Genomic DNA, 27,714 nt, shown 5'->3' with positions numbered 1-27,714 from the left:
AGACCCCCATCTCCTGGAGCTCTGAAGCTCAGTCCTTCCTCTCCTGGCTGGACACCTCAAGGGGTGGGAGAAGGGGTGCATGGAAAGAGAGCCCTTCCTTCACAGCCTGAGCTCCTGTGAATAAGTCAGGCCCCCCAGGGCATAAGTGACAGTTTTCAGCCTCATGACCTGACTTAAAACCATAGGCACCGAGGCTGGAAGCTGGAAGCCTGGCCGTTCTTTGTGTTCCTGGGCCACGCCACAGGCTGAGCTCAGGATCAGAAGGAACAAGGGTGGAGTGGAGATAAGGGGTGATGAATTCGGATGTGGAGATACGAAGCTTAGAATCTAAAGAAAAACCTTGGGATACGCCCAAAGCCCAGAAAGAGGGAAAGGACCAGGAAGAGAGCTGCCCGTGAAGGCGCAGGAAGTTGTATGAGGGGAGAAGTAGCATGTGGGCAGCCTTGCACCCAGCTCCTCAAACCCTAGGGGCACCTGTGAGCCTGTGTTTGCAGTGCTTTGCTGAACAAAACATTTGTAAAATACAATAAAAAAGAATGACCAGAGAAGTGACATGAAAAAAGACAACACTGTGCAAGTTCCAGTTGTGTTTTAAAAATTTATTCTGTCAAATTGATTTAAAAGTGTCTCAACATGGGCATCTGGCAGTTACGGTCTGTAGAGCATGTGACTCTTGATCTTGGGGTCGTGAGTTCGAGCCTCATGTTGGTTATAGAAATTTAAAAAAAAAAATTTTTTTTTAAAAGTTTCTAAATGTTTACTCTCAATTTCTTTGCCTGTCTCATTAGAATACCAGCCCTGGCCCACAGAAAGGCTCCAGGAAGTGGGTAGGTTTTACCAGAAACTCACTAGTGAGCTTCAGGGGTCAGCTTCAGAAAAAGGATGCATACAGAGGCCAGGAAAGGAAGGAAAACCAGTGAGCTGGTTTTTAAAAGGAAGAAAAACCAGTGAGCTCCAGTAAAGGAATAGCCAGAGAGCTTCAGCTCTTCCCCTCCTCCTCCCAACCCCCAACCCATGCCAGTTTACAACTGTTGGCAAGGAAGGTGAGAAATCACAGACTATGAGGGTCATTGCTTCCAGGGAGAGTTTTTCTAGAGGAAACCTGTGTGTGTGTTTAAAGAGAGAAGGAAACTAGCCAAGAGGGAAAGATATAAAATGCAAGAATCCCAGGGGCGCCTGGATGCTCAGTCAATTGAGCGGCCAACCCTTGGTCTCAACTCAGGTATTGGTCTTAGGGTTGTGAGTTTGGGGCCCACGTTGTATGCGGAGCCTGCTTTAAAAAAAAATGAGAAAATAAAATAAAATGCAAGAAACCCCAAAGCGTGGAAGGCGGGCAAATGGCCCTTGCCTGGCTCCGCCCTCTCGTCGCCCAGCACTCACTCATGTCCTTGCGGTACAGGCTTGCCGAATGGCTGTGTGCCCCCTCCACAAATGCCCTGAGTTCCCTGCGGCCGCAGGATCCTCACAAGTGCCCTTTCCTCTTCTTGGAATACTCTTCCCCCAGCTGAGGTCTGTCTTCTGTTCTCCAGGTTTCAGCTTTAATGAGTAACTTTGTCAGCACGACCTTACCGGATGCGTCCCCAGCCTAAAATGAGGCCTCCTGACAGTCTCACTGTGCTTTTCTGTCACTGAGCTTAACACAGTTCACCATCCTGTTTCTTCGTGCATGCTCTGGCGAACTCCTGTCTTCCTCCTGTTCAGGGAAGGCGAGTGTGTTCAACGCAAATTCTTGACAGGTCTGCTGGAGATGGACTCCCGAGCCTGAGTGGGCAGTGTGGTTCTGCTCCAACTGGGGGGTGGTGGAGGGGCGGGGTGGGGGAAGGTTGTGGGTTACTTTGGAGAAGGATAGGGAGAGAGGAGAAAAAAGAGGAGATGGACTGAACCGGTGAGGCGGCCAAGGTCCTCTGTATTTCTTCTTATGGTCTACCTCATGGCCTCCCAAATGTTCAGTGAAGCTTCAGAAATCAAAGAAACTCAAGGTGAGAGGCTGAGGGGGCAGGGCGGGAGAAGGGGCTGGACTTTGCATTAGATCAGCCCCAGCAGGACAGGGACAGCTCCTGTGGATACAGGTGAGGGTGATAGCCAGAGAGTGAGCCCAGCCATGGACAGAGAAGCAGCCACACTTGCACCGATCTCTGAGGGGCAGGTGGGGAGGGGAGGTGTCTCAGCTGGCCTCTGAGTTTCATTCGGATAATAACCACTCAGTGAGAGAAGTGGGGAGGTGCCCAGACCTCTGGTCCACTCTGAACTGGCCTTCGCTGCTCCTTTCCAATCATGAGTGTGTGCTCTGTAAACATTGCAGAGTATTTAAAAAGTCCAGTAAAGTGAAAGTGAAGAGAAGCCACGAGCCATTTGTCCCTCCCGAGATAGTCGCTGTATATTTCACTTCCTTCCTTTCTTCTTCTTTTCTATGTATATGATTGCTTCCAAAGTTGGGACTGTGTGTGTGTGTGTGTGTGTGTGTGTGTGTGTGTGTACACACTTTGCTACCTTTACACAGCATAACAGCGTAAACATTCTTTCACACAAAAGCCACACTTCTTATTTAAGGATTTTCATACCTTCTTGCAAGGAACAGAGTTGATTTCAGTAAAAGAAATGTTTGCAGGAAGAAAATTGTTTGGTATATAATCTCTGGACCAGCCCAGTTTGATTCGAGTTCTTGTTTGCTTTTCTCCCATCTTGTACAAACCAGAAAGTCCTATGAGTTTGAAGACTTACTGCAGTCTTCCTCTGAGAACAGCAGGGTGGACTGGTACGCACAGACCAAGTTGGGGCTCACACGCACTTTATCTGAGGAGAACGTCTACGAAGACATTCTAGGTAAGAGGCCTACGTGCCTGTGCATGGGAATGAGTTTGTGAGAAAGGGGAGAGAGGAAATGGGGCTGAGTACTTGAAACACACACACACGTACACACGTACACAGGCACATGCACAGAGTCTTGAAGAAATACATGTACTCAGATAAATGAGCGAGCTGGAAGGGGTGAAAGAGAGGGACCCTCGAGGGACATGTGAGAGCACGGGGACTGGGAGGGGTGTGGAAAGGCTGCTCAGGAACCGCCACAGAGGTGGCAGGGTGCGGCGGGATGCGCTGGAGACATGGAGTCTCGGTGGCCATGACTGACTCTCGGCTCTGCTGTGTTAGCTGTATGCCGCTGAGCCGGGGCCTTAACTCCTCTGAACTTCAGATCTCTCATCTGTATACTAAAGATGACCACAGCTGCCTGGTCGGGTGGGGGGTGGGAGAAAATGGGAGGCAAAGTTCCTTTCCTCATGTGTCACAGATGCTCAGTGAAGTGTGGGGACTACCGAATGAAGGAAAACTCGGGCCACCACCCTCTCCCTGAATCTATAGGAGTGTGGCAGTAATAGGACATCAAAATTCAGACTAAGATTAATGTCTGTTATTAAAAATATATCTAATGTTGGCCTTAATTCTTTTTTTCTTTTTTTTTTTTAATTTTTATTTATTTGACAGATCACAAGTAGGCACAGAGGCAGGCAGAGAGAGAGAGGAGGAGGAGGCAGGCTCCCTGCTGAGCAGAGAGCCCGATGTGAGGCTCGATCCCAGAACCCTGGGATCATGACCTGAGCCAAAGGCAGAGGCTTTAACCACTGAGCCACCCAGGCGCCCCGGCCTTAATTCTTTTAAATTCTCAAGTGGAGCTCAGATTTGCAGAGTGTGTTTGCATTTGAATTAGTGAGTTAACTACTCCCCAGGGAACATCACAGTTTGACTGACGGGTGGGAGCTGGGCCCACTGTCTGCTTGTTGGGGCATGGGTAGTTGGGAAGAAAGGAGCTGGTAAGAAGGAGAAGCCTACATGTGGCCACAGGCAAGGGGCAGGTAGAGCAGATACACACACACATATGTGCATACAGTCACCAGTACCAGAAGAGAAGACTCCGTGGTGGGAGAAAACAGGAGACTAGAAGGGTGTGTGTATTTAGCCGAACTATGAATTTCCCCATGGACAATCGGAATTCTGGTGTCCAAGTTGTGGAGGTGGGTTGCTGCCAAAGCCGTAGGCTTCCCAGGTCCAAAGTGGTATGAGATCTGGTCTTCCATGTGTACCTGACAGGGCAGCTTTCAGTTACAGAGAACAGAAGACCCCGATGAAGTACCAAGGGCATTTGTTGGCTCATGTGACCCAAACTGGCCTGTTCTCCCTTGTTTCCTATCTCTCGGGTTAGCGCCATGCTCAGCAGCTTTCCCATCATCTCCATGACGGCTGCCATCAGCTGTGGAGAATCCATACCTTCCAGTTGGAAAGGAAGAACCCTTGTGCTGCACGAAAAACCTGAGGTTCACTCTGACTCTGATGAGACTGGTTTAGGTTCCTTGTTCACCTTCAGAGCCCAGGAATCTGTGCACTGATTGGCGTAAGCTTGGGATATGAGCCCTTCCCTGACCCGGACACTGAGGCAGGGACTGGCGATACTCCGATTGGCTAAAGCTCTGCAGCTCAGAATGGAGTTAACTCTGTGCACCTAAGACCTAAGACTGAGGACGTGGGAAGTTACCCCAGTGAAAATCTGGGTACAGGAGGAAGGGCGTGAGTGGGTAACAAGATATCAGACATCCCCACAAGGAGAGGCCAAGGTGTTGGGTAGATACCTGATAAGGCAAACTTACTTGATGTTCCCAGTTCCTGACTTGCTGCCTTTGACCATAGATCCGCCAATGAAGGAAAACCCTTATGAGGACGTTGAGTTACATGGTCGCTGCCTGGGAAAGAAATGTGTCTTGACCTTTCCTGGTTCTCCCACTTCCTCCATTCCTGACACATCGTCTAAGGTATGAGTCCCCAGGGGAGCAGTGCGGGGAGAGGGGTCCCCCCCCAGCACGATGGCCCTGAGCAGCCTGGAGTTCCGGATTATGCTGGAATGCCAGGCCACCCTCACTGTTAGGCTCCTGGATATGTGTATTGGCCACCTGCCTGCTCTTCTGCCTCTAGTTTTTCTGGAACCCCTCTGCTCAACCAAGCATCCTAAAATAGTATTGTAGCTTCTGGGTCAAGCTGAGTAAATATGACAGTACACCCATATTATACAACTATAAAGATTGTCCTGACCTAAAACAAAGTTTCTGGTGCAGAAACAGTACTTTTATAGCATGCTACCATTTGTGGGGTTTTAAATAGAAAAATATACATACATGTTTATGTACATAGAAGATTATCTCTATACAGAAACCTCAGAATGAGTAAGTGGGGACATCTGTGGAGCTGTCTGGGTGAATACCTGAAGGTCAAGGTAGAAACTGACATTTTTTACAGAATATCCTTTTGAGCCTTTTGGAATTTTGCACTATATACATATAGGTAATAAAATTCTATTCCGTATAACTCATTGCCTACAGGATTGAATTCATATTCCTTAGCTTGACATTAAATAATCTTTCATAATTGATCCCTGGGTACCCGTTACTACCTAATTTCCGACATACAAAAGCTCCCTTCCAGCAAGAGCCTATTAATTGCCCCTCTGACATTAGAGGCCCAGGACTGGCAAACGTTTCCCCCAAAGGACCAGAAGGTAAATATAGACTCTCTGTTGCAACTACCCAGTGCTGCCATTGTAGTGTAAAGCAGCAGTAGACAGTATCCAAACAAAAGAATGTGCCGTGTATAAAAAAAAAAACTTTATGGGGCACCTGGGTGGCTCAGTGGGTACCTTTGGCTCAGGTCATGATCTCAGGGTCCTGGGATTGAGCCCCTCATCGGGCTCTCTGCTCAGCAGGGAGCCTGCTCCCCCCCCACCCTGCCTGCCTCTCTGCCTACTTGTGATCTCTGTCAAATAAATAAATAAAATCTTTTAAAAAAATGAAAACAAAATTTTATAGACACCAAAATTTGAATTTTATGTAATTTTCACATCATGAAATCTAACTTATTTTCCAATCATTTAAAAATGTTTTAAAGATTCTATTTATTTATTTGAGAAAGAGAGAGTTGAGCTGGGGGGAGGGATAGAGGGAGAGGGACAAGCAAACTCCACACTGAGCAGGGTGCTCGACACGGGACTCGATCCCAGAACCCTGAGATCATGTCCTGAGCCAAAGGCTTAATCAACTGAGCCACCCAGGCACTCCACCAACCATTTAAAAATGTAAGAACTGGGGTACCTGGGTGGCTCAGCAGGTTGGGGCCTCTGCCTTCAGCTCAGGTCATGATTTCAGGGTCCTAGGATCGAATCCCCCCATCGGGCTCTCTGCTCGGCAGGGAGCCTGTATCCCCTTCTCTCTCTGCCTGCCTCTCTACCTACTTGTGATCTCTCTTTGTCAAATAAGTACAAATAAAATCTTAAAAAAAAAAATGTAAGAACTATTCTTAGGTCATGGCCTATATAAAAGCAGATGGAGGGCCTGATACGGCCCACGCATTGTATTTTGCCCACCTCTGTGCTAGGTCATTTCTTTTTTTTTTTTTTTTTAAAGATTTTATTTATTTATTTATTTGACAGAGAGAGAGAGAGAGATCACAAGCAGGCAGAGAGGCAGGCAGAGAGAGAGGAGGAAGCAGGCTCCCCGCCAAGCAGAGAGCCCGATGCGGGTCTCGATCCCAGGACCCTGGGATCATGACCTGAGCTGAAGGCAGAGGCTTTAACCCACTGAGCCACCCAGGCACCCTGCTAGGTCATTTCTATGTCTGCCCTTGGTTCTTGCCTTTCTCTCCCCATCCTTTAAGGCCCAGATCAATCATGCTTCCTTCAGGAAACTTCTAGGTCATTCCAGTCCCTGGAACTCCTTCCCCTCTTACTCAATGGGCTGAAGTGTTCATTTTATACCAAATTGTGTATACTGCATTAGGATATCTCTTTGATGATTTGAAATATGATTTAAGTTGTGTAATGTATCTTAAAAACATCTCCCCAGGGGTGCCTGGGTGGTTCAGTGGGTTAAGTGTCTGCCTTTGGCTTGGGTCATTATCCCGGGGTCCTGGGATCAAGGCCCGAGTCCGGGTCCCTGCTCTGTGGAGAGCCTGCTTCTCCCTCTTCCTCTGCCTGCCACTCTGCCTACTCGTGCTTTCTCTCTATCTCTCTGTCAAATAAATAAATAAAATCTTAAAAAAAAAAATCTCCCCAGCTACATTATAAATTCCTCAAGTTCCTCAGTAATATGTTTGTGTCCCCTATAAATAGTTGTTATACAATGTGTAGTTGTTCAAGAAATTAAGTAAAGGAAGGCCAAATCTAGGCTGCAAGTATCAGTTTAAATCCCATTGCAAAGATCTATTTCCAGCCCAAGAAAGGAAGCCATGTTCCTCTCTGGGCCCCAGGGGAGGACAGCATTTGCTAGCAAGTGGGGGGTCTGCACAGGAATCATGCCTTTTGTGTTCAGTGGTCACTCAGGGAGTCTGTCTGCCACTAGTCCTCCTGAAGAGAGTTGAAGGTAGAATCCATCATGAAGGGTAGATCTCACCTAACCAAACCAATTCCTGTCATTCTTGTGAAAGCTAGTTAACTGCACTTTTGCTCCTCCTACGGAAGAATGTTCTCATGGAAGAGTCCAGCCCAACAGATCATTAGAAGACAGTTCCTACTTGCCTCTGAAGTGTATTTTCATTGGCTATAGATGCCTTCAACATTCAGGAAGCCCTTCATTTCCCATAGTGGATAAGCTTGGCTTGACAGAGGAAGGGGGTCACAACTCGGTCTGCCCCTTCGTGTCCCACTTGGCTCTCCCCTGCCCTCCTCTCGTGCTGGGAAGGCACTGCTCACCTCTTGGAACAGTGAGCAACATCTGCCCACAGTAGCTGTGCAGTCTGAGCCGGGTGCTCCTCCCTAATGCCGGAGAATAAGGACCCAACAGCCCTTTTCTTCCCCTTCCTGCCAGGCTAGAGCAAACCCCGGTCCTCTGTCACCAGAACAGCTAAACACAGTAGGTAATCATGTCAGCAAGAGCTTGAGGTCCAGAAGCAGCTGTCCTGCAGAAGGACAGTCTGGGTGCCCAGGAAGCATGTCGGATTGCCACTGATACATGAAGGCTGCTTCCAGCTCTTCGCAAGTCATCAGCAGGACTCAGCGCCCATGCTCGTTCCTCTGCTCTCCCACATCTGGGTGTCCGATTGGTGCCCCCATTGTGGGGGACAGCTGCAGACTTCACCACTTCCTCCGTTTAGCTCATCAAATATTCATGGAGCATCTGCTGCATCTGGGCCGCATCTGGGACCTTAGAATTGGCAGAAGCTATCCCTCTGTGACCCCCTCCTCTATCAGCCTCTGAAGAGCCTATGACAGCTTTTAGGATTTTCATTTAATGAGATCGTGGCCAGTCCCAGTCCAGAGGTCAGGGTCAGCTGGACAGACAGGAGCAATTGTGCAGTTGGGGGCAGATGCTCATGGTTATCAATGCACAAGGCAAGCTCCTGAGATTAAGCCATTTTCTTTTCCTGCTGTGCGTTACCCACCATTCCCACATCTAGACTAGCACACTAAATGTGTTAGGAACTAATTTTTATAATAAAAGAAATCTAGGCTAGCGCCATTTTTTCTTAAGCAGGTTCCACGCCCAGTGTGGAGCCCAGCCTGGGGCTTGAACTCACAGCCCTGAGATCAAGACCTGAGCTGAGATCAAGAGTTGGACACTTAACCGACTGAGCCACCCAGGTGCCCAAGGCATTTTTTTTTCTTATGGACTGGCATGTAAGACATTAGGGAACAAAATGTACCATTAACTAGCATTCTCTGGTTGCCTGGAGAGCCTACCCACACCATCTCCCACCAAAAACTGTACATCACTTAACCATAACTATAGAGAGGCAGTATCTGGTCAAGCGTGTGAGTTCTAGAGTCTGACTGCCTGCATTCAAAACTTGCCTAGACTACTTGCTAGCTGTGTGACTTAGGGCAAATGTTCTCATCTACACGTGTCAGCTTTGTCATTGATAAAATAGGAACAATTAGGGATGCCCGGATACCTCAGTTGGTTAAGCAGTTGCCTTCGGCTCGGGTCATGATCTCAGGTTCATGGGATCCAGCCCCGCATTGGGCTCCCTGCTCAGTGGGAAGTCTGCTTCTACCTCTGCCTCTGGCCCTCCCCACCCCTGTTTGTGCTCTCTCTCTGATAGATAAGTACATAAAATCTTAAAAAAAAAAAAAAAAAAAAAAAAAAAAGAACAGTTATAGTACTCTCCTCTTAGGGGTCTTATGAAGATTAATCAAATTCATACTTGTAGAGGCACCTGAGTGGCTCAGTCGGTGAAGTATCTGCCTTCTGCTCAGGTCATGATCCTAGGTTCCTGGGATCCAGTCCCCACTTCAGGCTCCCTGCTAAGCAGGGAGCCTACTTCTCTCTCTCTTGCTCCCCCTGCTTGTGTTCCCTCTCTTACTGTGTCTCTCTCTGTCAAATAAATAAATAAAATCTTAAAAACTAATTCACACTTGTGAACCACTTAGTCTAGTGCCTGCAATATAAGTACTATTTATGTATGTTTGGTAAATAGAGAGAATTAGGCTTTTCAGTATTGTGTTCTTTTTAAAAATAACCTTATTTCATCTCATCACAACATTCTCATCACAAAAGTTTTTTAAGGGGCGCCTGAGTGGCTCAGTCATCTGTCTTCAGCTCAGGTCATAATCCTGGAGTCCCGGGATCTGGCCCCATGTCTGACTCTCTGCTCAGTCGGGAGTCTGCTTCTTCCTCTGACACCCCCTCTCTTGTGCTCACTCTCTTTGTCTAAAATAAACAAAATCTTTTTTTAAAAGTTTCTTTTAAATACTGAAAAGGATTTTCATCCAAATTTCATCCAAAATTAAGAATTTTTATTTTTTCTATAATTGTTAGTGTGCGTGTGTGTGTGTGTGTGTGTACATAAAAAAGACTTGGGATGAGGTATATATACTTTTATATTTTTGCTGGTCTTTTTTTTTTTTTTTTAATTTTATTTATTTGTCAGAGAGAGAGGGAGAGCGAGCACAGGCAGACAGAATGGCAGGCAGAGGCAGAGGGAGAAGCAGGCTCCCCGCCAAGCAAGGAGCCCGATGCGGGACTCGATCCCAAGACGCTGGGATCATGACCTGAGCCGAAGGCAGCTGCTTAACCAACTGAGCCACCCAGGCGCCCCTTGCTGGTCTTTTATATTTATCCTGAATATTTCCCCACATCATTAATTTCTTTTTTAAAATAATCTTTATTGCCTGTATGGTATCCTGTCATTTAAATGTAATGTCTTTCTTTACATTAGTATAATGTGTCAATTGTTGAAATATGTGTGTATGCCTTCCTATGTATTTCTATGTGTGTATATGGAAATATGTGTACCTGTGGGCGTATATGAACAAATGTGTATGCTTGTGAGAATGACACCGGGTACTTGGAGGAGGCCTTTAGGAAAGACAGTAGGAATGAGGTGGAGTTAGGTACGGAAGAGATGAGATATTTTGTATCTTCGTCTCTTTACATCACTGTCTCCTGAGGTCATAAGACGGGGACAGTGGAAGAAAGGAAGGAGTTAAACCACCATTCTCAGATGAGAACCCTGGCTCAAGTCCAGGTCAGCTCCCTCTAGGAAGGCACGCAGTTTCCCTCTCCTCCCCACCAGGAAGGCCCCTGGCCAGGGCCCATCACACTTGGTTCCCCAAAATAACTCATGAAGTTTCAACAGAGTTCTTGTCTGCTTTTCTTTCTTGGACACCACAGATCTTTTGCTGGGTCCATCGTGAATCCAGTGTTTATGAGATTAGGGAAACTCTGTGGGCCTCTGCAACAGAGTTAGGCCCCTTCCTAGAGGCTGTTCCAGAGAGACACAATGGAATGGGCGTATTATCACCAAGACATGTTGGTGTGAGGCTTTCTTATCAAAAGCTGGAATCTTCTCTGGGCCACAGCCTGACACAGTCATCCCTAGGGTCCTGCAGTGTCTTTCCTTTTAATACTATAGTTCGAGTTTGGCAAACTACTGCTGGGTGACTGGTTTAGTAAATCAAGTTTTCCTGGAACATGGCCACGCTCGTTCACATACATATTGTGTATGGCTGCTTTTGCACTGCAATGGCGGAGTTGGGTAGTTGAGACAAAGCCAAAAATATTTACTGTCTGGCCTTTAAGAAAAAACTTGCTGCCCCCTGCTAAGGACTAAGATTCACACCCTCGTTTTCAAAGGCCTTCCACAGACAATTCGATGTCATCATGGCTGTATCATCTCTTCCATCTGTTTCAATGCACTCGCTCTGAGTGTTGAGCACCCTCTCTGGTCTAACTTTTTTTTCTTTTAAGATTTTATTTATTTGTTTGTCAGAGAGAGAGCACAAGCCGGGGGAACAGCAGGCAGAAGGAGAAGCAGGCTCCCTCGCTGAGCAAGGAACCCGATGCAAGACTCGATCCCAGGAACCTGGGATCAGGACCCAAGCTGAAAGCAGATGCTTAACCAGCTGAGCCATCCAGGCGTCCCTCTGGGCTAATTTGCACTTCCTCACTTCTATGCCTCTTCTCAGATTGTGCTACTTGAGAATGCTCTACCCCAGAGCCCTGTAGATCCTCTGTTATCAGTTAAGTAGCAGCTGAAATTCCACCCCCTCACGAAAGCTCCCTGGACATTTGGAGGCTGATTCTGGGTGCTCTGGGGGGCACACCAGGGCCCCATTCCCTGGCAGTGTCACCACAGGGGGATACAGCCCACACAACCCCAGCCCCCAGGCAGGTCTCCGAACGCCAGGTCTCCGAACGCTCTTTACAGAGCTGTGTGCCATGTTTTGGTATCTTTCTGTTTTCTTTCTTCTCAGACCTTGTCATAGGTCAGATCTTTGAACAAATACTTACAACTTAAAAGTCTACTGAAAACAGATACCTGCTTTTTTGCTGACTAATTTTTTTTAAATTTTTTTTTTTTTTTTATTTGACAGAGAGAGATCACAAGTAGGCAGAGAGGCAGGCAGAGAGAGAGAGAGAGGGAAGCAGGCTCCCTGCCGAGCAGAGAGCCCGATGCGGGACTCGATCCCAGGACCCTGAGATCATGACCTGAGCCGAAGGCAGCGGCTTAACCCACTGAGCCACCCAGGTGCCCCATTGCTGACTAATTTGATAGGCAGTTCTAATGCAGTGAAAGAAATGGGGCCATTTGCTTGGATTTCACTACAGATGGAATTTGGTCTGTAAGAAAGCTTGTCATTCTTCCTTCTTTTTGTGCTGGTGTAATCATTAAGATGCCCACCGTGAGCAAACCATACTGGCTTTTTCTACTCAGGGCTTATGGTACTAAGCAATTGATTACACCCTGTAGACTCATGATTTAAACATTGGAGCAGGCCACTTAGGAAAGCTAGGAGTCTTTATTCCCAGAAATCTTTAGAAAAGGTTCTGGAGTTTGTGTTGTATACTATTCAGAACTATACAAGAATTGAGAAATCAATGGAACAGAATAAGACTATTCTATGAATTATTTAAGATATAATGAATGTGGCCTTGTAAACTGATAGTGAAAGACAAGAGTCCTTTATTAAATGGAATAGGGATAACTTAGCTTGGAGTAAAATCAGCTTAGACTAACATATAACAAAATAAATTACTGATGGATTAATGAATAAAATATGTTCAAAGTAGACTAAGAAAATCCAAAAGAGAATGGAATTAAGTATGTATTAAACTTCTAAAAAGATACAGATTTTCTAGAGAGGCAAGATTAAATCAATTGCGCAGAAAAGATAAACAGATTTTCATATATAAAAATTTTATATGATAAAAAAAAAACCCATGGGGAAAACACACTTGCAGTAAAACTGACAAATATTTCATATCTGTTCTAAATAAAGAGCTCATTCAAACTAATAAGAAAAACACTGGGTTCCCAAAAGATAAATAGGCAAAGAACATAAATAATATACTAAAGAGGGGTACCTGGGTGGCTCAGTCAGTTAAACGTCTGCCTTCAGGTCAGGTCATGATCCCAGGGTTCTGGGATTGAGCCCTGCATCAGGCTTCCTCTTGGGGAGCCTACTTCTCCCTCTCTCTTTGCCCCTCACCCTGCTTGTGCTTTCTCTCTCTTTCTCTCAAATAAAGAAATTAATTAAATACTTTAAAAAATAACATACTAAAGAAAAAAGCAGTTAGCATATTAAGGTTTGAAAAAATGTCCATGTTACATGAGAAAAACATATTTACTGCCTTTTGTGTATCAGGTATTTTGCTAGGTGCTTTATATACATTTTCATCACCTAGTTCATTAATTCATTTTTGAAAAAACACTTTGGGATGCCAGGGTAGCTCAGTCATTAAACGTCTGCCTTCGGCTTGGGTCATGATCCCGGGTCCTGGGATCGAGCCCTACATTGGGCTCCCTGCTCGGGGGAAAGCCTGCTTCTCCCTCTCCCACTCCCCTTGCTTGTGTTCCCTCTCTCTCTGTGTCTCTCTCTCAAATAAACAAATAAAATCTTAAAAAAGAAAAAAAAAGATACTTTGCAGTTATAATTATAGTATCATACAGTGTGTGTCCTGAAAGTACCTTTAGGAAACGGGTAGTCCAAGTAGTTTTTTGTTTTTTTTTTTAAGATTTTATTTATTTATTTGTCAGAGAGAGAGAGAGGGAGAGAGAGAGCATGAGCACAGGCAGACAGAGTGGCAGGCAGAGGCAGAAGGAGAAGCAGGCTCCCCTCGGAGCAAGGAGCCCGATGCGGGACTTGATCCCAGGACGCTGGATCATGACCTGAGCTGAAGGCAGCTGCTCAACCAACTGAGCCACTCAGGCGTCCCCCAAGTAGTTTTTAAATTTTATCTTACTGTTATTTATTTCCATGTTAACATATTCATATGGTTCAAAATTTAAGAATATGAAAAGTATATAGTGACAAATCTTCCTCTTGCCTCTGACCCTCCATTTCTCTCCCCGAGAACAACCACTGTTAGTTTCTTATGTATCCTTCAGAGCTAGTCTATGCATACAACAGCAGAATAGCTCCTTAGAACATACAAATATCAAAATGTTATACCAACAGTTCTACCCCTTGCTTTTTTTTTTTTTTAACATTTTTAAAAAATTTATTTGACAGAGAGAGAGAGACATCACAAGTAGGCAGAGAGGCAGGCAGAGGGGGAGGGGGAAGCAGGCTCCCCGCAGAGCGGAGAGCCTGATGCAGGGCTCAATCCTAGGACACTGAGATCACGACCTGAGCCGAAGGCAGAGGCTTAACCCACTGAGCCACCCAGGCGCCCCTGCTTTTCCTTTTTTAAGATTTATTTATTTATTTGACAGAGAGAGATCACAAGTAGACAGAGAGGCAGGCAGAGAGAGAGCGGGGGAAGCAGGCTCCCTGCTGGGCAGAGAGCCCGATGTGGGGCTTGATCCCAGGACCCTGAGACCATGAGCCGAGCCGAAGGCAGAGGTCTAACCCACTGAGCCACCCAGGCGCCCCATCCCTTGCTTTTTATGCTTAACAATATGCATCTGAGGGAACCTTCTCTATCAGTACATTAATTTTTTATGCCTGCATTTTACTCACTGCACCATGACTTATTTGACCAGCTTCTGCTGATGGACATTTAGGTTGTTTCCAGTATTTTGTGTTTCTAAACCATTTCACAGTAGACAGTATAGCTTGCCTCGTACAAAGTAACTTTGCACAAGTATGCATCAGTAGGGTCCATTCCTACAGGTGGAACTGCTAGGTGAAAAGGTATCTGTGTTTGTCATTTTTTGACACTGCTCCATTGCGCTCCATAGAACTGTACTAATTTCCAAGTCCACCAACGTTGTATGAAAGTGTGAAAGGGACTATTTCCCTCACTTTAATTATTCTAGTGAATTATCAAATTTATCTTTGCTGGGGCGCCTGGGTGGCTCAGTGGGTTAAGCCGCTGCCTTCAGCTCAGGTCATGATCCCAGGTCCTGGGTTCGAGCCCCACATCGGGCTCTCTGCTCAGCAGGGAGCCGGCTTCCTCCTCTCTCTCTGCCTGCCTCTCTGCTTACTTGTGATTTCTCTCTGTCAAATAAATAAATAAAATCTTAAAAAAAAAAATTTATCTTTGCTAATCTTAGAGTGAAAAATGTCTCTTTGATGGAGTTTTAATTTTCTCTTATGAGTGATGCTAAGAATCTTATATCAAAGCATCATTGTATTTCTTTCTTTTTTTTTTTTAATTTATTTGACAGACAGAGATAACAAGTAGGCAGAGAGGCAGGCAGAGAGAGAGGGGGAAGCAGGCTCCCTGCTGAGCAGAGAGCCCGATGCAGAGCTCGATCCCAAGACTCTGGGATCATGACCTGAGCCAAAGGCAGAGGCTTTAACCCACTGAGCCACCCAGGCGCCCCTATATTTCTTTTTCTATAAATTTTCCATTCCTGTTTTGTTTACCTGTTTGTCTTTTCATTACTTTGTAGTATGTTTTAGAAAAATAATTTCTATAAGTTTCAGGGTTTTGGGAAGGTTTTGTTCTTTATTTTCCTTTCCTTTTTTTTTTTTTAACCAGTTTTCTTTTTGCCTTTGACCTTAAAGTGGCTCATCTTTAGAAATGCACTTTCTCACTTCTCAGTCTCACTTCTCAATCACTAAGACACTGAGCCTTAGGGATTGAAACTTTGTACAAAAGGTACTCAGCTTATCAGCAGCAGGGTCAAAGCTGGGCTTAGGTTGTCTCCCTCCCAATACAGTGGGTCTTGGTTCTCAGAATGCCTGATTTGTACAGATAGGGGATTGAGTCAGTAAATTCCCCCTTGCCTAAAAAGAGAGACTGGATTGGGAGTGCCTGGGTGGCTCAGTTGGTTAAGTATCTGCTTTTGGTTCAACTTATGATCCCAGGGTCCTGGGATCAAGCCCCATACCACGCTCCCTGCTCAGTGGGGAGTCTGCTAGAGATCTCCCTCCCTCTGCCCCTCCGTTCATACTCATTCAAACATGCTCTCTCTCTCTCTCTCTCTCTCTCTCTCAGATAAATAAATAAATAAATAAATAAATAAATAAATAAATCTTAAAAAGAGAGCGAGAGAGACTGGATTGGATATGCATCCTTAATCAGAGACAAACTCATCATAACCCTGGGAAGAAGGACCAGCTGTCCCCGTTCCACCTCATAGTCTGTATCACCAGCACCCCCAGCTTTCTCCCACTTGGCCCTTTGCTTTACTCTTATTTTCTTTTCTTCTCTTTTCTCCTTTCCCCTTCTAGCAGTCATTGGCCAAACCGGCTTTTTTCCGGCAAAATTCAGAGAGGAGGAACTTCAAACTGCTGGACACCAGGAAGCTGAGTCGGGATGGATACGGGTCCCCTTCCAAAATCAGCCCCCCCTCCACTCCCAGCAGCCCTGATGACACTTTCTTTAACCTTGGAGACCTTCAGAATGGCAGGAAGAAGAAAAAGATACCCAAGGTAAGGCTTGCAGCAAGCTTCATGTGCAGATGCGCACTTTCCCTTCCCTGCAAGGTTGCGGAGGAGTGTGGGCACAGAACTCTGGCCCTCTTCTACCTGCTTCATCACAGACCAGGTAGACACTGTGAGCCCGCAGGGCTGGGCTATCCGGGCTATCTGCGGTCCTGTAGCCATCCCCTTAGCCATTCTTGTCCCAGCCTAACCTCTCATTATACTCGTGATCCCAGACCATGTTTCCAACACCCAGCCTCAAAAGGCCATTTCCTCCTCCTTCACGGTTTCAAAAAGTAGAGCTCCAGTCATCACACTCGAACTCACACTCTGCCCAACACTGGATGCAGAGGCCGTGCCATGTGGAGCCTGTGTTCTGAGGCAACACTTGTCAAAAGTACATCTTTCCTCGCTCTTTTCAACCTGAAAGGTAAAACGTGCCCAGGGAGATGTGGTTCCTCATGCGTCTGCTAGTGACTCTGTTCCCTTTTGCACTATTCCAGCCCTGCCGTGCTGGTCCCGGTGCAGTGGTAACTTTGGTACCAACTTCGTACGGGAACTTTTAGAACAGGGATTCTTCATTTCAGGGTATGTGGATGGATGGATTGGATTTAGGGATCACGAAACCCAGAAAACTGCATAAGACTTTGTATTGAGAGTTTTGGAGGATGGAGGGAGGCAAGAGGGAAAGATTGTAGGTTTCATCAGATTTCTCAAAGTGATGCATTGACCTGAAAATCATGGGACATTTGCAAGCTGGTTCCTCCTAACAGTTTGGTTAGTCAGTATTTTGAGCCATAATTTTACCCCTACCACAGCCGTCCCCAACTTTCTCATTCAAATGAAGTTAAGTCACCTTGCCCATCAGAGTACCTTCTGAAGAGTAAGGGCCGCGAGGGTCCTGTGGTTGAGAAAACACCTGTAACCTGCAGCCTGGTCAGAGGGGACTTGTAGTTGGAACAGGAGAGAAGCCATTTTCCTTTGTTTTGCTGATGATGGGCAGACAAAGGGACCAGGACGGGAGCCTACCCCTTCATGTTCTCCCCATTGACCTTGTCCTACCTAGGGCCCAGGGTATGGAGCAGGTTGCATATTGATTATTTGATGTTTGCTGAATGAGCTCCACTAACCCATGGACCCCAGTCCATGGATTCACTCCCATGCCTCCCCTTGGCTGCCCTCCAAGGTCACTGTCCTCTGCCATCATGGTAGCCACTCCCTTAACTCCTTCTGCTTGTTCTGGCATCATTATAGGTATCTATAAGGTCAAAATGCTACAGTTGTGGAATAATTAAAAGTGGCTATTCACATCCATACTGCCAACCTCACCATCATTTTAGCAAATTAAACAGGGATAATCAAATGAATTAGCTGTTGGGTTAAAAGAGCTTTAACACAACTCTAAGTTTGAGTACATGATTCTTTTTTTTTTTTCTTTTAAGATTCTATTTATTTTGTTGAGAGAGTGAGAGAGAGCACGTGGGGGTGGGGCACAGAGAGGGTGAATCTAAACCAGATGCCCTGCTGAGCGTGAAGCCCAACGTGGTGCTGGATCCCCCGACCCCGAGGTCATGACCTGAGCCAAAATCAAGAATCGACATGTAGGGACACCTGGGTGGCGCAGTCGGTTAGGCATCTGCCTTTAGCTCAGGTCATAATCCCAGGGTCTCGGAATCAAGTCCCACATAGGACTCCTTGCTCAGTGGGGAGCCTGCTTCTCCCTCTCACTCTGCCACTCCCCCTGCTTGTGCACAATCTGTCTCTTTTTCTCTCTCTCTGTCAAAATAAATAAAATCTTTAAAAAGAAAAAAGAAAAAAAAGAATTGGCACTTAACCTACTGAGCCATCCAGGCGCCCCCTAGTACAGAAACAACAAAACTTAACTCCTGTTAAAGTACAATTATGTGAGAGCATGTTTAAAGCTTTCCTCTCGGGGGAAAATTTTTTAAATAAAAAGGAACAAAGAGGGACGCGTGGGTAGCTCAGTCAGTTGGGCTGCACCTTCAGTTCAGGTCATGATCCCAACGTCTTGGGATGAGTCCCGCATTGGGCTCCTAGCTGGGAGGGGAGCCTGCTTCTCTCTCTGCCTCTGCCTGCTTGTACTCTCTCTCTCTCTCTCTCTGATAAGTGAATAAAATCTTTAAAAAAAAAAAAAAAGGAACAAAGATTTATTGAGTGGTGTATATATGGCTTCCACTTATTCCATGACCTGATTTAAGTGAGAGGAACGTTCTCTGTCACGTCATTTATACTACCCACATGGCACTCAGAAACTGTCTTGTACGATAGCTTCGAATGCATCCTGGTCCTTCCTGTAAGCTTGTAAACTCCCTGAGAATGGAGGCCATGTCCCATACATCTTTTTACCACCCCCCTCCAGCTTCTAGCAAAACCCCTTATACATAGGGGATGCTTAGTATTCATCCAACAAATTCACAATCAACAGATACTTGTTGAGTACCTACCACATGCTGGGCACTGTTCCAGCTCATACAGGAACTGTCATCAAGCAGCAAACAGAAGTGACCAAGATACCCACCTGTGAGGAACTCACGTTCCGGTGTTCACTGCATTTTAGTAAGTGGAAGGGTGTTACCTCCATCGTAGCGGTCTTCTTTCTGGTTCATTGGATATTGGGTGAGAGGAGGCCAAATGGGTTTAAAAATTCTCCTCCCAGAAGAACCACAATTTGACCTAGTAACTCATTTGTTTATTTATATATTTTTAAAGATTTTATTTATTTATTTGTCATAGAGAGAGAAGCGAGAGTGAGCACAGGCAGACAGAGTGGCAGGCAGAGGCAGAGGGAGAAGCAGGCTCGCTGCCAAGCAAGGAGCCCGATGTGGGACTCGATCCCAGGACGCCGGGATCATGACCTGAGCCGAAGGCAGCTGCTTAACCAACTGAGCCACCCAGGCGTCCCATGTTTATTTATATATTTTTAAATTGTGGTAAATAAATATATATAACATAAAAACTGCCATTTCAACCATTTTTAAGCATACAGTTCAGTAGCATTAGTGCTTTTACACTGTTATACAGCCCATCACCAGCATCCATCTCCAGAACTGCTCATCTCCCTAGACAGAAACTGTGCGTTCTGCCCTCCCCCCACCTCTGGCAACCACCATTCCACTTTCTGTCTCTATGAATGTGCCTGTTCCAGGTACCTCCTGTAAATGGAATCATACAGTATTTGTCCTTTTATGACTGACTTATTTTTCTTAGCAGAACATCCTCGGGTTTCATTTATGTTGGAGCATGTGTCCAAATTCCCTTCCTCTTGAAGGCTAAATGATATTCCACTGTGTGTATGTGCCACATTGCATTTACCCGTTCATCCCTTGATTGACATTGGGATGTTTTCATTTCCTGGCTGTTGTGAATAATACTATCATCTCACGTATGCATTGTCTTCTTCCATGGGGAATGGGGTTAGTGTCAATATTCCAGTGGTTAGGATGTGTGTAAAAAGAAAAAAGGGCCGGCTCAGTGGTATGAACTCCAAGGAACTGGCCAGTTCCTAAGATCAAACGTAAATAACGGCCACATCGCAGGGATTTGGTGGTGAAGGCATGTCATTCAGAATCAAGGCAAAGCCAGCACTGGGTTGGGGATGAGGAGTTCACAACGAGAACTGGCAGGGCCAGGGCTGGGCCAGCTGTCAGGACCCAGAGTACATGGGTGACCAAGGATATGGCAGGGCAGTGTCTTAGTCTGCAGAACTGGAGGGCGGGAGCCCAGGCCCACCACAAGGAGACCTGGAGGGTGAGCCACCTTCCTCCACTGGTGGTCCAGCGCTCTGGCCTGTGGCGAGGAGCTGGTGAGCTACTTCGGGCAGTGGGACAGAGAAGCAGAGGGTGGAGACAGGGATTGGCAGCAGCTAACCCACCGCACCCACCTGTGTGCCCATCGCCCAGTTCACTACAGCTCATCCTCTCTCCAGTTCTTCCATGGCCAAAAAGGATATAAACTTTTCAAGGCAGCTTTCAAACCCAGCTCCCCTTAAAATCACCTGTTGGGGGGCACCTGGCTGGCTCACTCGGAGGAGTGTATGGCTCTTGATCTCGGAGTCATGGCTACGGGCCTTCGAAGCCTCACGTTGGGTGTAGAGATTACTAAAGAAAATAAACTTTAATTAATTAATTTAATTAAAATCCCGAGTTGGTTTGTCTCGACTGGGAATGGGTAGACTTCCCTTTCTCGCAACCAGGTGGAGCCCAGGAAGCTTCCACTCTTGAAATTTGCAGGCGGTGCTGTGAAGCCTGGTGGGAAGTGCCGCAGGGCTTCCGTCGCCAGATGGGTCTGCTAGAGTCAGCCTGGAAAATGTGCTGCTGCGTGGTGGGGTCTGCTGCGCAGCCCGGGGAGATCATGAAAGGCCTCCCTGAGTGTGGATGAGCACTGCCCTGCCAGAGGGGGTGTGCTGGGTTTGCTGGGTGCAGGGCACGACCATGCAGCCCCAAGCTAGAACTCAAAATCTCCCATAATCCCTGCCCCCTTGCTGCCCAGTGCTGCTCAGACGGTCTTTGGCACTGTTCCGACAGAAGGGGCCCTGCCTGGGAGGTTTTTATTTTTGCTGTCTGGGTTTATGTTTTTTTTTTTCCCCCTGCGGGGAGCAAAGGCTGCTCCCAAACTGCAGAGACATCACGGCATCGAAGGGGGAGCGGCCATCCCACGATTAGCCAATGAAATCATCTCCTGTGTCTCAGCTGTATGTGTTAGTATATTTCGACATCACCCGTCCATACATCAGTGAGGCTGGCAGCCTCCTCCAGTGTTCTCAAAAGTCACGTTCCTGTCTGGTAGAAAAGAATAGTTGAAAGATGACAGTGGACCAGTGGGAAATGGCCCCTCCCTCCTTCTTTCCCCCGCCGTCCATGGTCCCAGAAGAGAATGAGCAGCAAAGAAACCCCAGCTGCACATGGAGAGGAAGCTGCTAACACTGGCTTTTCTTCTCCCGGTGTCCGGCAGCTGGTGTTGCGAATCAATGCCATTTATGAGGCCCGGAGAGGAAAGAAGCGTGTGAAGAGGCTGTCCCAGTCAACGGAGAGCAACTCAGGAAAAGGTAGAACCCCCGCCACCGCCCCAGCTCCCCCCACAATGTGAAAAGAGGCTCCCTGTTGTTTTGGGCTGGCTCACCAAACAGGAGACCAAGTCGGTGCGTTGTCAATACCTCCTGTTGCCCTGCAACAGCGAAGAGCTGGGAAGGAGCTCAGCCTGGTGGTGCATCCTCTGGTCCTGTTTCACTGTCTGTCCGTCAAGCCAGCCCAGCGCTGCAAGCTCTGAGCTCACCCTGGGAGCCGCCTTCTTTGCTTCGGGTACATAAAAGGAACCAGTATTAGCTGCTCTATTACTGGATATAAGTACCATCTGAACTAGAGCCACATTAATTTGGAAATTGCATTTAGTTGGACGAAGACATCCTTTATCTATTACATCTAAATCAACAGAAAGAAAATAGCCCCTCTGAAGTAGAAATCTTGGATATGGGTCATTTCATACAAAAAGTTTCCTGTATTAGAAAAACTTTCTTCCTGTTGCCATTTTTTATTTATTTGTTTTTCTGTCTAGTGACAGATGAGAACAGTGAGTCTGACAGTGACACGGAAGAGAAGCTGAAAGGTGAGAAGACCAGCTGCGGTGCAGGGCACAGGCAGGGGGCTGGGGAGCTACCGAGACGGCCCTTCCTGCTTAATGTGAGGGAGGGCACGGAGCACCCTTGCACGAGCTCGTAGGGCAAGGTGTGAATGTCTAAGGGGACAAGGGGACCTACAGGGTGCGTGGGGGCAGGTCAGTCCTGAGCAGGACCAGCATGGGCCTGTTCAGTCACTGAGCCTGTGGGTCCAGAGATGCAGGGGGGCTACAAATACAGTAGCCCTTCCCCGTGTCTTTCCGTTACAGGTGTTTTCCACACCTGGAAAGTATAGCACTGCTGGCCTGGAGTTCTAGATACCTGGGCTCTTGTCCTACTCCTGTGAAAACTGCTAAAAGAACAGGAGGAGATCACTTAAGATCTCAGGGCCTCTAGTTCCTCATCTGTCAAGTGAAGTCACTGAAGTAATTGTTCTCTGTAGATGTAAATTTGGTGACCTTGGTCTAGGCTTTAGTGAGTTTTCCACAACTTCTCAGACCACAGGGGGAAGCCCAAGGGAGCCATAGTCCAGGCCTGCTGAGTGAGGTGACGGGACCCGTCCGGTCAGCAGCCCTGCTTCACTCATGTCTCCCCCACAGCTGCTCTCTGGCCCACCTCTAGGATGAAGCAAGCCCTTTTCCATCACAGAGAACAACTGCAGGAGGGAAGGTGGCGGGAGCTCCCCAGTTAGTCATGGCTCTGCCGGGTCTGTCATGCAGATGATGACAAAATCCCCCCACTCTCAAAGCTCTGTGGTCTGGATTTTGTCACATCTCACAAACTGAAAGATGAAGGGAATGTGTGAGGGGAGACGTCAGTGTCCCCACCCCATCTGACAGAGGGCCACAAGGATGACTCAAGCTGCTGCCCCAAGTCCACCCAGCTAACCCATGGCAGAGCAGAGCCCCGCGTTCCAGGCTTCCGCACCCCCATTAGCCTGGCGGCCCCTCTGGTGTTGCTCCTCCCTGAAGTCTGGCAAGGACCCCAAACAAAGAGTTTCCTACTAATTTGTTAAATGTGGGAACACTTTTGGGGAATGGGAAGGGGTACTTTGGGCTGAGAACCACACAAGCTGTCACAGATCTGTGCAGTTCCACATTGGAAAGAGTCGCACCCAGGCGCTCACTGTCCTCTCCCCAGCTCACAGCCAGCGCCTGGTCAATGTGAAGTCCCGCCTGAAGCATGCTCCCAGATACCCCTCCCTGGACCGGGAGCTCACGGAGTACCAGCAGAGGCAGCTGTTCGAGTACTTTGTGGTCGTGTCCCTGCACAAGAAGCAGGCCGGGGCTGCGTATGTGCCAGAGCTCACCCAGCAGTTCCCGCTCAAGGTACAGGGCGGTCCACAGCCCTCATGCCATCTTGTTGGGACTCACGGTTTCCGGGAGGTGCGGGAGTCTGAGGAGCGCTCAGTGTCTACAGGCGTGGACCATGAGTCCTCAGTAGGGTATAGCAAATGAAAAAAGCTGCTGCTTGAGAATTTGGGAGGTCCCAGGAGGTGAGGAATTCAAAGACTCAAAGTACAGACAAAAACACTTACTCACTTCCTGTGGTGACTCTGCTGGCCATGCCATCCTCGTCATCCTCCCTGTCTCCTTGTCCAGCCACATCTCTTCCCGAGCTGTCCTAGAAGCCTCTTTCCCACCAGCCACACAGCTCTTCCCAGGGAGGGCTGTATTTGTGTCCATGCTGAACATCTGTACGCATACCATGTACCCCCCGGGTGTGTGCACGAGAGTCCTGTTCTGTTCTAACACGGTTCGTGGAGTGGCCCTCAGCAAAGCCTAAAATGGCATGACCAATAATGTAGAAATTATTTTTAGGCTTTGGCCTCAGGATTAAAGAGGCTCTATTCAGCCTAACCAGAATTTACCGAGACCTTATTACATTCAAGCTGTTTTCTGCTTGGCCGCATCATTACAGAAATGAGCAAAATGTGTTTGCTGTCCTCAAGAGGCTCACACTCTGACAGGAGGGCAAAAGATAAGCATACAAAGACTCATGAGGTAGAATGTGACACTGTATGTACAGTTCCTACAGTGAATGTGCTCAGAGGCAAGAAAAGGGGAGGAAGGACATGACATGGTCCCCTCAGGGGCCTCCCTTTGCTGCCCAGCCATGCATAATCCCAGTATCTACAGAGGCCTAGGTCTCCTCCTGTTCTGGGCCAGCGTCCTTCTGTCCTGCCCATGTGGTCTAGTGCAGCAATCAAGTCCCATCCTTGGAATTTAGGATGGAGGGTGTATAATTGAAGTAAGCCACGGGCATCAGCCCTCCTAACTGGCTGTATTCACTACCTTTAGCTGACCTCCAGGGGTGATCCCCTGAAAACCCTAATACTATAGGTATGCCCACATTTATTTACTTCAAAAATATGTTATTTTTAGGGGGGGGGAGAAAGAGAAGGGGGTGCAGAGGGAGAGGGAGAGAGAGAATCTCAAGCAGACTCTGCTGAAAGCAGAGCCCAAAGCAGGGCTCAATCTCGCAACCCTGAGATCATGATCTGAGCTGAAATCAAGAGTTGGACCATTAACTGACTGAGCCACCCAGGCGCCCCGCAGATACGCCCACATTTAGTTGAAGCCCACACGGAGCAAGCACCAAGGCATGAATGACTATTTTTTATCCTGTTTACTTCCCTCAGGGCCTAGCACAATGTTATACACATGGCAATATTTAATCAGTGTTTCAGAAACAAAGGCATTAATTCACGAATTAATGAATAAATCTCCATAATTATTAAATGCTTGTAGTTTCCAACCTGGAATCCCCAGGCTCTTAGACATCCACATTAAAACTTCTTTTGAGGGGCCCCTGGGTGGTTCAGTGGGTTAAAGCCTCTACCTTCGGCTCAGATCATGATCTCAGGGTCATGGGATCAAGACCCGCATCGGGCTCTCCGCTCAGTGGGGAGCCTGCTTCCCCCTCTCTCTCTGCCTGCCTCTCTGCCTACTTGTGATCTCTCTGTCAAGTAAATAAATAAAATCTTTAAAAAAAAAAAACTTCTTTTGAGCAGAAACTTGTATAGTCATTGTTGGGAAGGGGACCAATCTGGAAATGTATCAAGAAAAAGTCATCTATAATCCCACTCCTCATCGAACTTAGCATTTTATTATGTTTTCTCCCAGACTTTTCTCATAGCGTAGTTTTCTGACAAAACTGGTGTTACATATTGTCTAATTCTTGTATCACGTTTTGTAAATGTATCATTATTTAGAAACATATTTTTTATGTATTTATTTATTTGACGGACAGAGATCACAAGTAGGCAGAGAGGCAGCCAGAGAGAGGGCAGCAGGCTCCCTGCTGAGCAGAGAGCCCAATGCAGGGCTCGATCCCAGGACCCTGAGATCATGACCTAATTTGAAGGCAGAAGCCCAACCCACTGAGCCACCCAGGGGCCCGTAGAAACTTACTATTTTTTTAACAATTTTTTAAGGATTTTATTTATTTATTTGACAGAGAACACGAGTAGGCAGAGAGGTAGGCAGAAAGAGAGGGGGAAGCAGGTTCCCTGCTGAGCAGAGAGCCCGACGAGGGGCTTGATCCCAGAACCCTGGGATCATGACCTGAGCTGAAGGCAGAGGCTTTCCACTGAGCCACCCAGGCGCCCCGAAACTTATTTAATATAAATTCTAAAGCATTATTTTAAAAATTATATAAAGCTCTGTTATATGGGTATGCCCTAATCTGTTTAACCAGTCTCTTTCCGTTGGAAATGTATCTTGTTGCCAGTGTTTTTTAGATCCATATTTTGAATGTTTTGTGACCATTCTATAGATGCATTTTTGCGGGTTAGGCTATATTATATCTTCTTGCCTTTTCTCTATCAGAAGAAACTTTCCTCCCTCTTTCTCCTCCTTTCATGAGTTTTATCCCCCACTTCTGTGGTCACCTTGACCAAGACTTACTCTTCATATTTGCACACTAGAGATCATGCCTACCTTATTCCACTAAATGCTGGACACCGTGTAATTACCTTTATGAGAGTTCATGGAGACTGGGAAATTTTCTGGCTCTTTTGATTGCTTGTATTTGTGACAGACAGCTCCCTGTCTCACTTCCTGTAAATGAGTGTGTGTGCATTTGAGAGCATGTGTGTGCCCATATGGGTTGATAACTCCTATGTTGATGACAGCACATGTAGACACATGTGTGTACATATTTTTGTGTGTCGTGCATGTGATCAGAGAGGTGGGCCATGTAAAAAAGTGCTGTAACTTGCTTCCCTACAGGGCATTCTCTGCAGTTCTCTAGTGGTTTCCATTGTGGAGAAATTTCCCTGTTCTTTCCCTTTGTCTTCTTTATGGCTCTTCCCTCTGTGGTGATAAATGACCCCTTCCAACAACTACACTGGTATTTGCTCCCCTGGGAGACTGTCCAAGGGCAGTCAAAATTATTGTTTTGGCAACAGTCTGAGCTAGTGAATTATCAACTCAAAAACTGCTCCAGGACCAGTTGGAATCTTCTGGGTAATGGATGGGAGAGAGAACTCATTATATAGAAAAGAGATAGTGACTACTGATTCTGAAGGAGGGAAAACCAAAGGACAGTTACTGATTGGCTTAAAGTCTGTAAATGGTGGCTGTGTTTCATTCATTGATAGTTGTCTCAACCATCAATATTAGCAGCAGCTTTAATTATATTTGTTGTAGCCTAAGGGGAAGCATACTAGAATAGGTTTTAAAATTGAAAAAAAATTAGCCCAGTGCTTTATTCCTTTGGGCACTCTCTTTAGAGACCTCCCCTCTCTGACATTTGGTGTCCTGGAGAAGGCTTATAGATCCCCTGGGAGGCTATTCAGCAGTACTGCTGGTCTGCAGACTTCAGAAGCTGTCTGCAAAGCTGCTTTGAGGTGAAGGTCAATGGCAAGCCCTGAGAGACAAAATAAGAAATTGATGGAAAATATTACAGAAAAATTTTAGGTTAGACAGTAATTACAGTTTTCTAACCTGAGAAATTCAGGCTCCACTTACTTCAAATATTGGTACATCAAATTACTGAAGGTAACTTGAGCATAATTTGTTTTTAACTCTTTGTAAAGAAAAGTTAACAAGTATAAACCTGTCAAGAACAAACAACAGGGGCGCCTGGGTGGCTCACTGGGTTGGGGCCTCTGCCTTCGGCTCAGGTCATGGTCTCGGGGTCCTGGGATCGAGCCCCCCATTGGGCTCTCTGCTCAGCAGGGAGCCTGCTTCCCCCCGCCCCGCACCCTGCCTGCCTCTCTGCTTGCTTGTGATCTCTTTCTCTGTCAAATAAATAAATAAAATCTTAAAAAAAAAAAAAAAAAGAACAAACATCAACAGAGCCAGCAATTCTTCCCAACACATTAGAAGTACACATTTATTTTTTTTTAAGATTTTATTTATTTATTTGACAGACAGAGATCACAAGTAGGCAGAGAGAGAGAGATTGAGAGAGAAGATGAAGCAGGCTCCCTGCGGAGCAGACAGCCCGACGTGGGGCTTGATCCCAGGACCGAAGGCAGAGGCTTTAACCCACTGAGCCACTGAGGCGCCCCTACACATTTATTTTTAAAAACACTAATTACTGGGGTACCTGGGTGGTTCAGTGGGTCAAAGCCTCTGCCTTCGGCTTGGGTCATGATCCCGGGGTCCTGAGATCGAGCCCCACATCGGGCTCTCTGCTCAGCGGGGAACCTGCTTCCCCGTCTCTCTCTGCCTGCCTCTCTGCCTATTGGTGATCTCTGTCAAATAAATAAATAAGGTCTTTTTTTTTTTTAAGATTTTTATTTACTTATTTGACAGAGAGAGATCACAAGTAGGCAGAGAGG

At 46.7% G+C, this 27,714-nt stretch overlaps 1 protein-coding gene across 1 annotated transcript in view; it reads left to right on the top strand.

Moving 5' to 3' along the window:
* Positions 1 to 27,714, top strand: part of DENND2A (DENN domain containing 2A) — a 92,927-nt gene that overhangs the window by 29,569 nt on the left and 35,644 nt on the right. Inside the window, exons 4-9 of the mRNA XM_047694464.1 lie at positions 2,696 to 2,823; positions 4,681 to 4,802; positions 16,100 to 16,300; positions 21,263 to 21,356; positions 21,863 to 21,913; positions 23,064 to 23,251. Of these exons, the coding sequence (XP_047550420.1) occupies positions 2,696 to 2,823; positions 4,681 to 4,802; positions 16,100 to 16,300; positions 21,263 to 21,356; positions 21,863 to 21,913; positions 23,064 to 23,251 (784 nt within the window). The remainder of the gene's footprint in view (positions 1 to 2,695; positions 2,824 to 4,680; positions 4,803 to 16,099; positions 16,301 to 21,262; positions 21,357 to 21,862; positions 21,914 to 23,063; positions 23,252 to 27,714) is intronic.

This window comes from Lutra lutra, chromosome 11 (assembly GCF_902655055.1).
Source record: "Lutra lutra chromosome 11, mLutLut1.2, whole genome shotgun sequence".
In the NCBI taxonomy this organism is placed as follows: domain Eukaryota; kingdom Metazoa; phylum Chordata; class Mammalia; order Carnivora; family Mustelidae; genus Lutra; species Lutra lutra.
The sequence above is the reverse complement of the archived record's forward strand: the minus strand, read 5'-3'. Positions and strand labels throughout refer to the sequence as shown.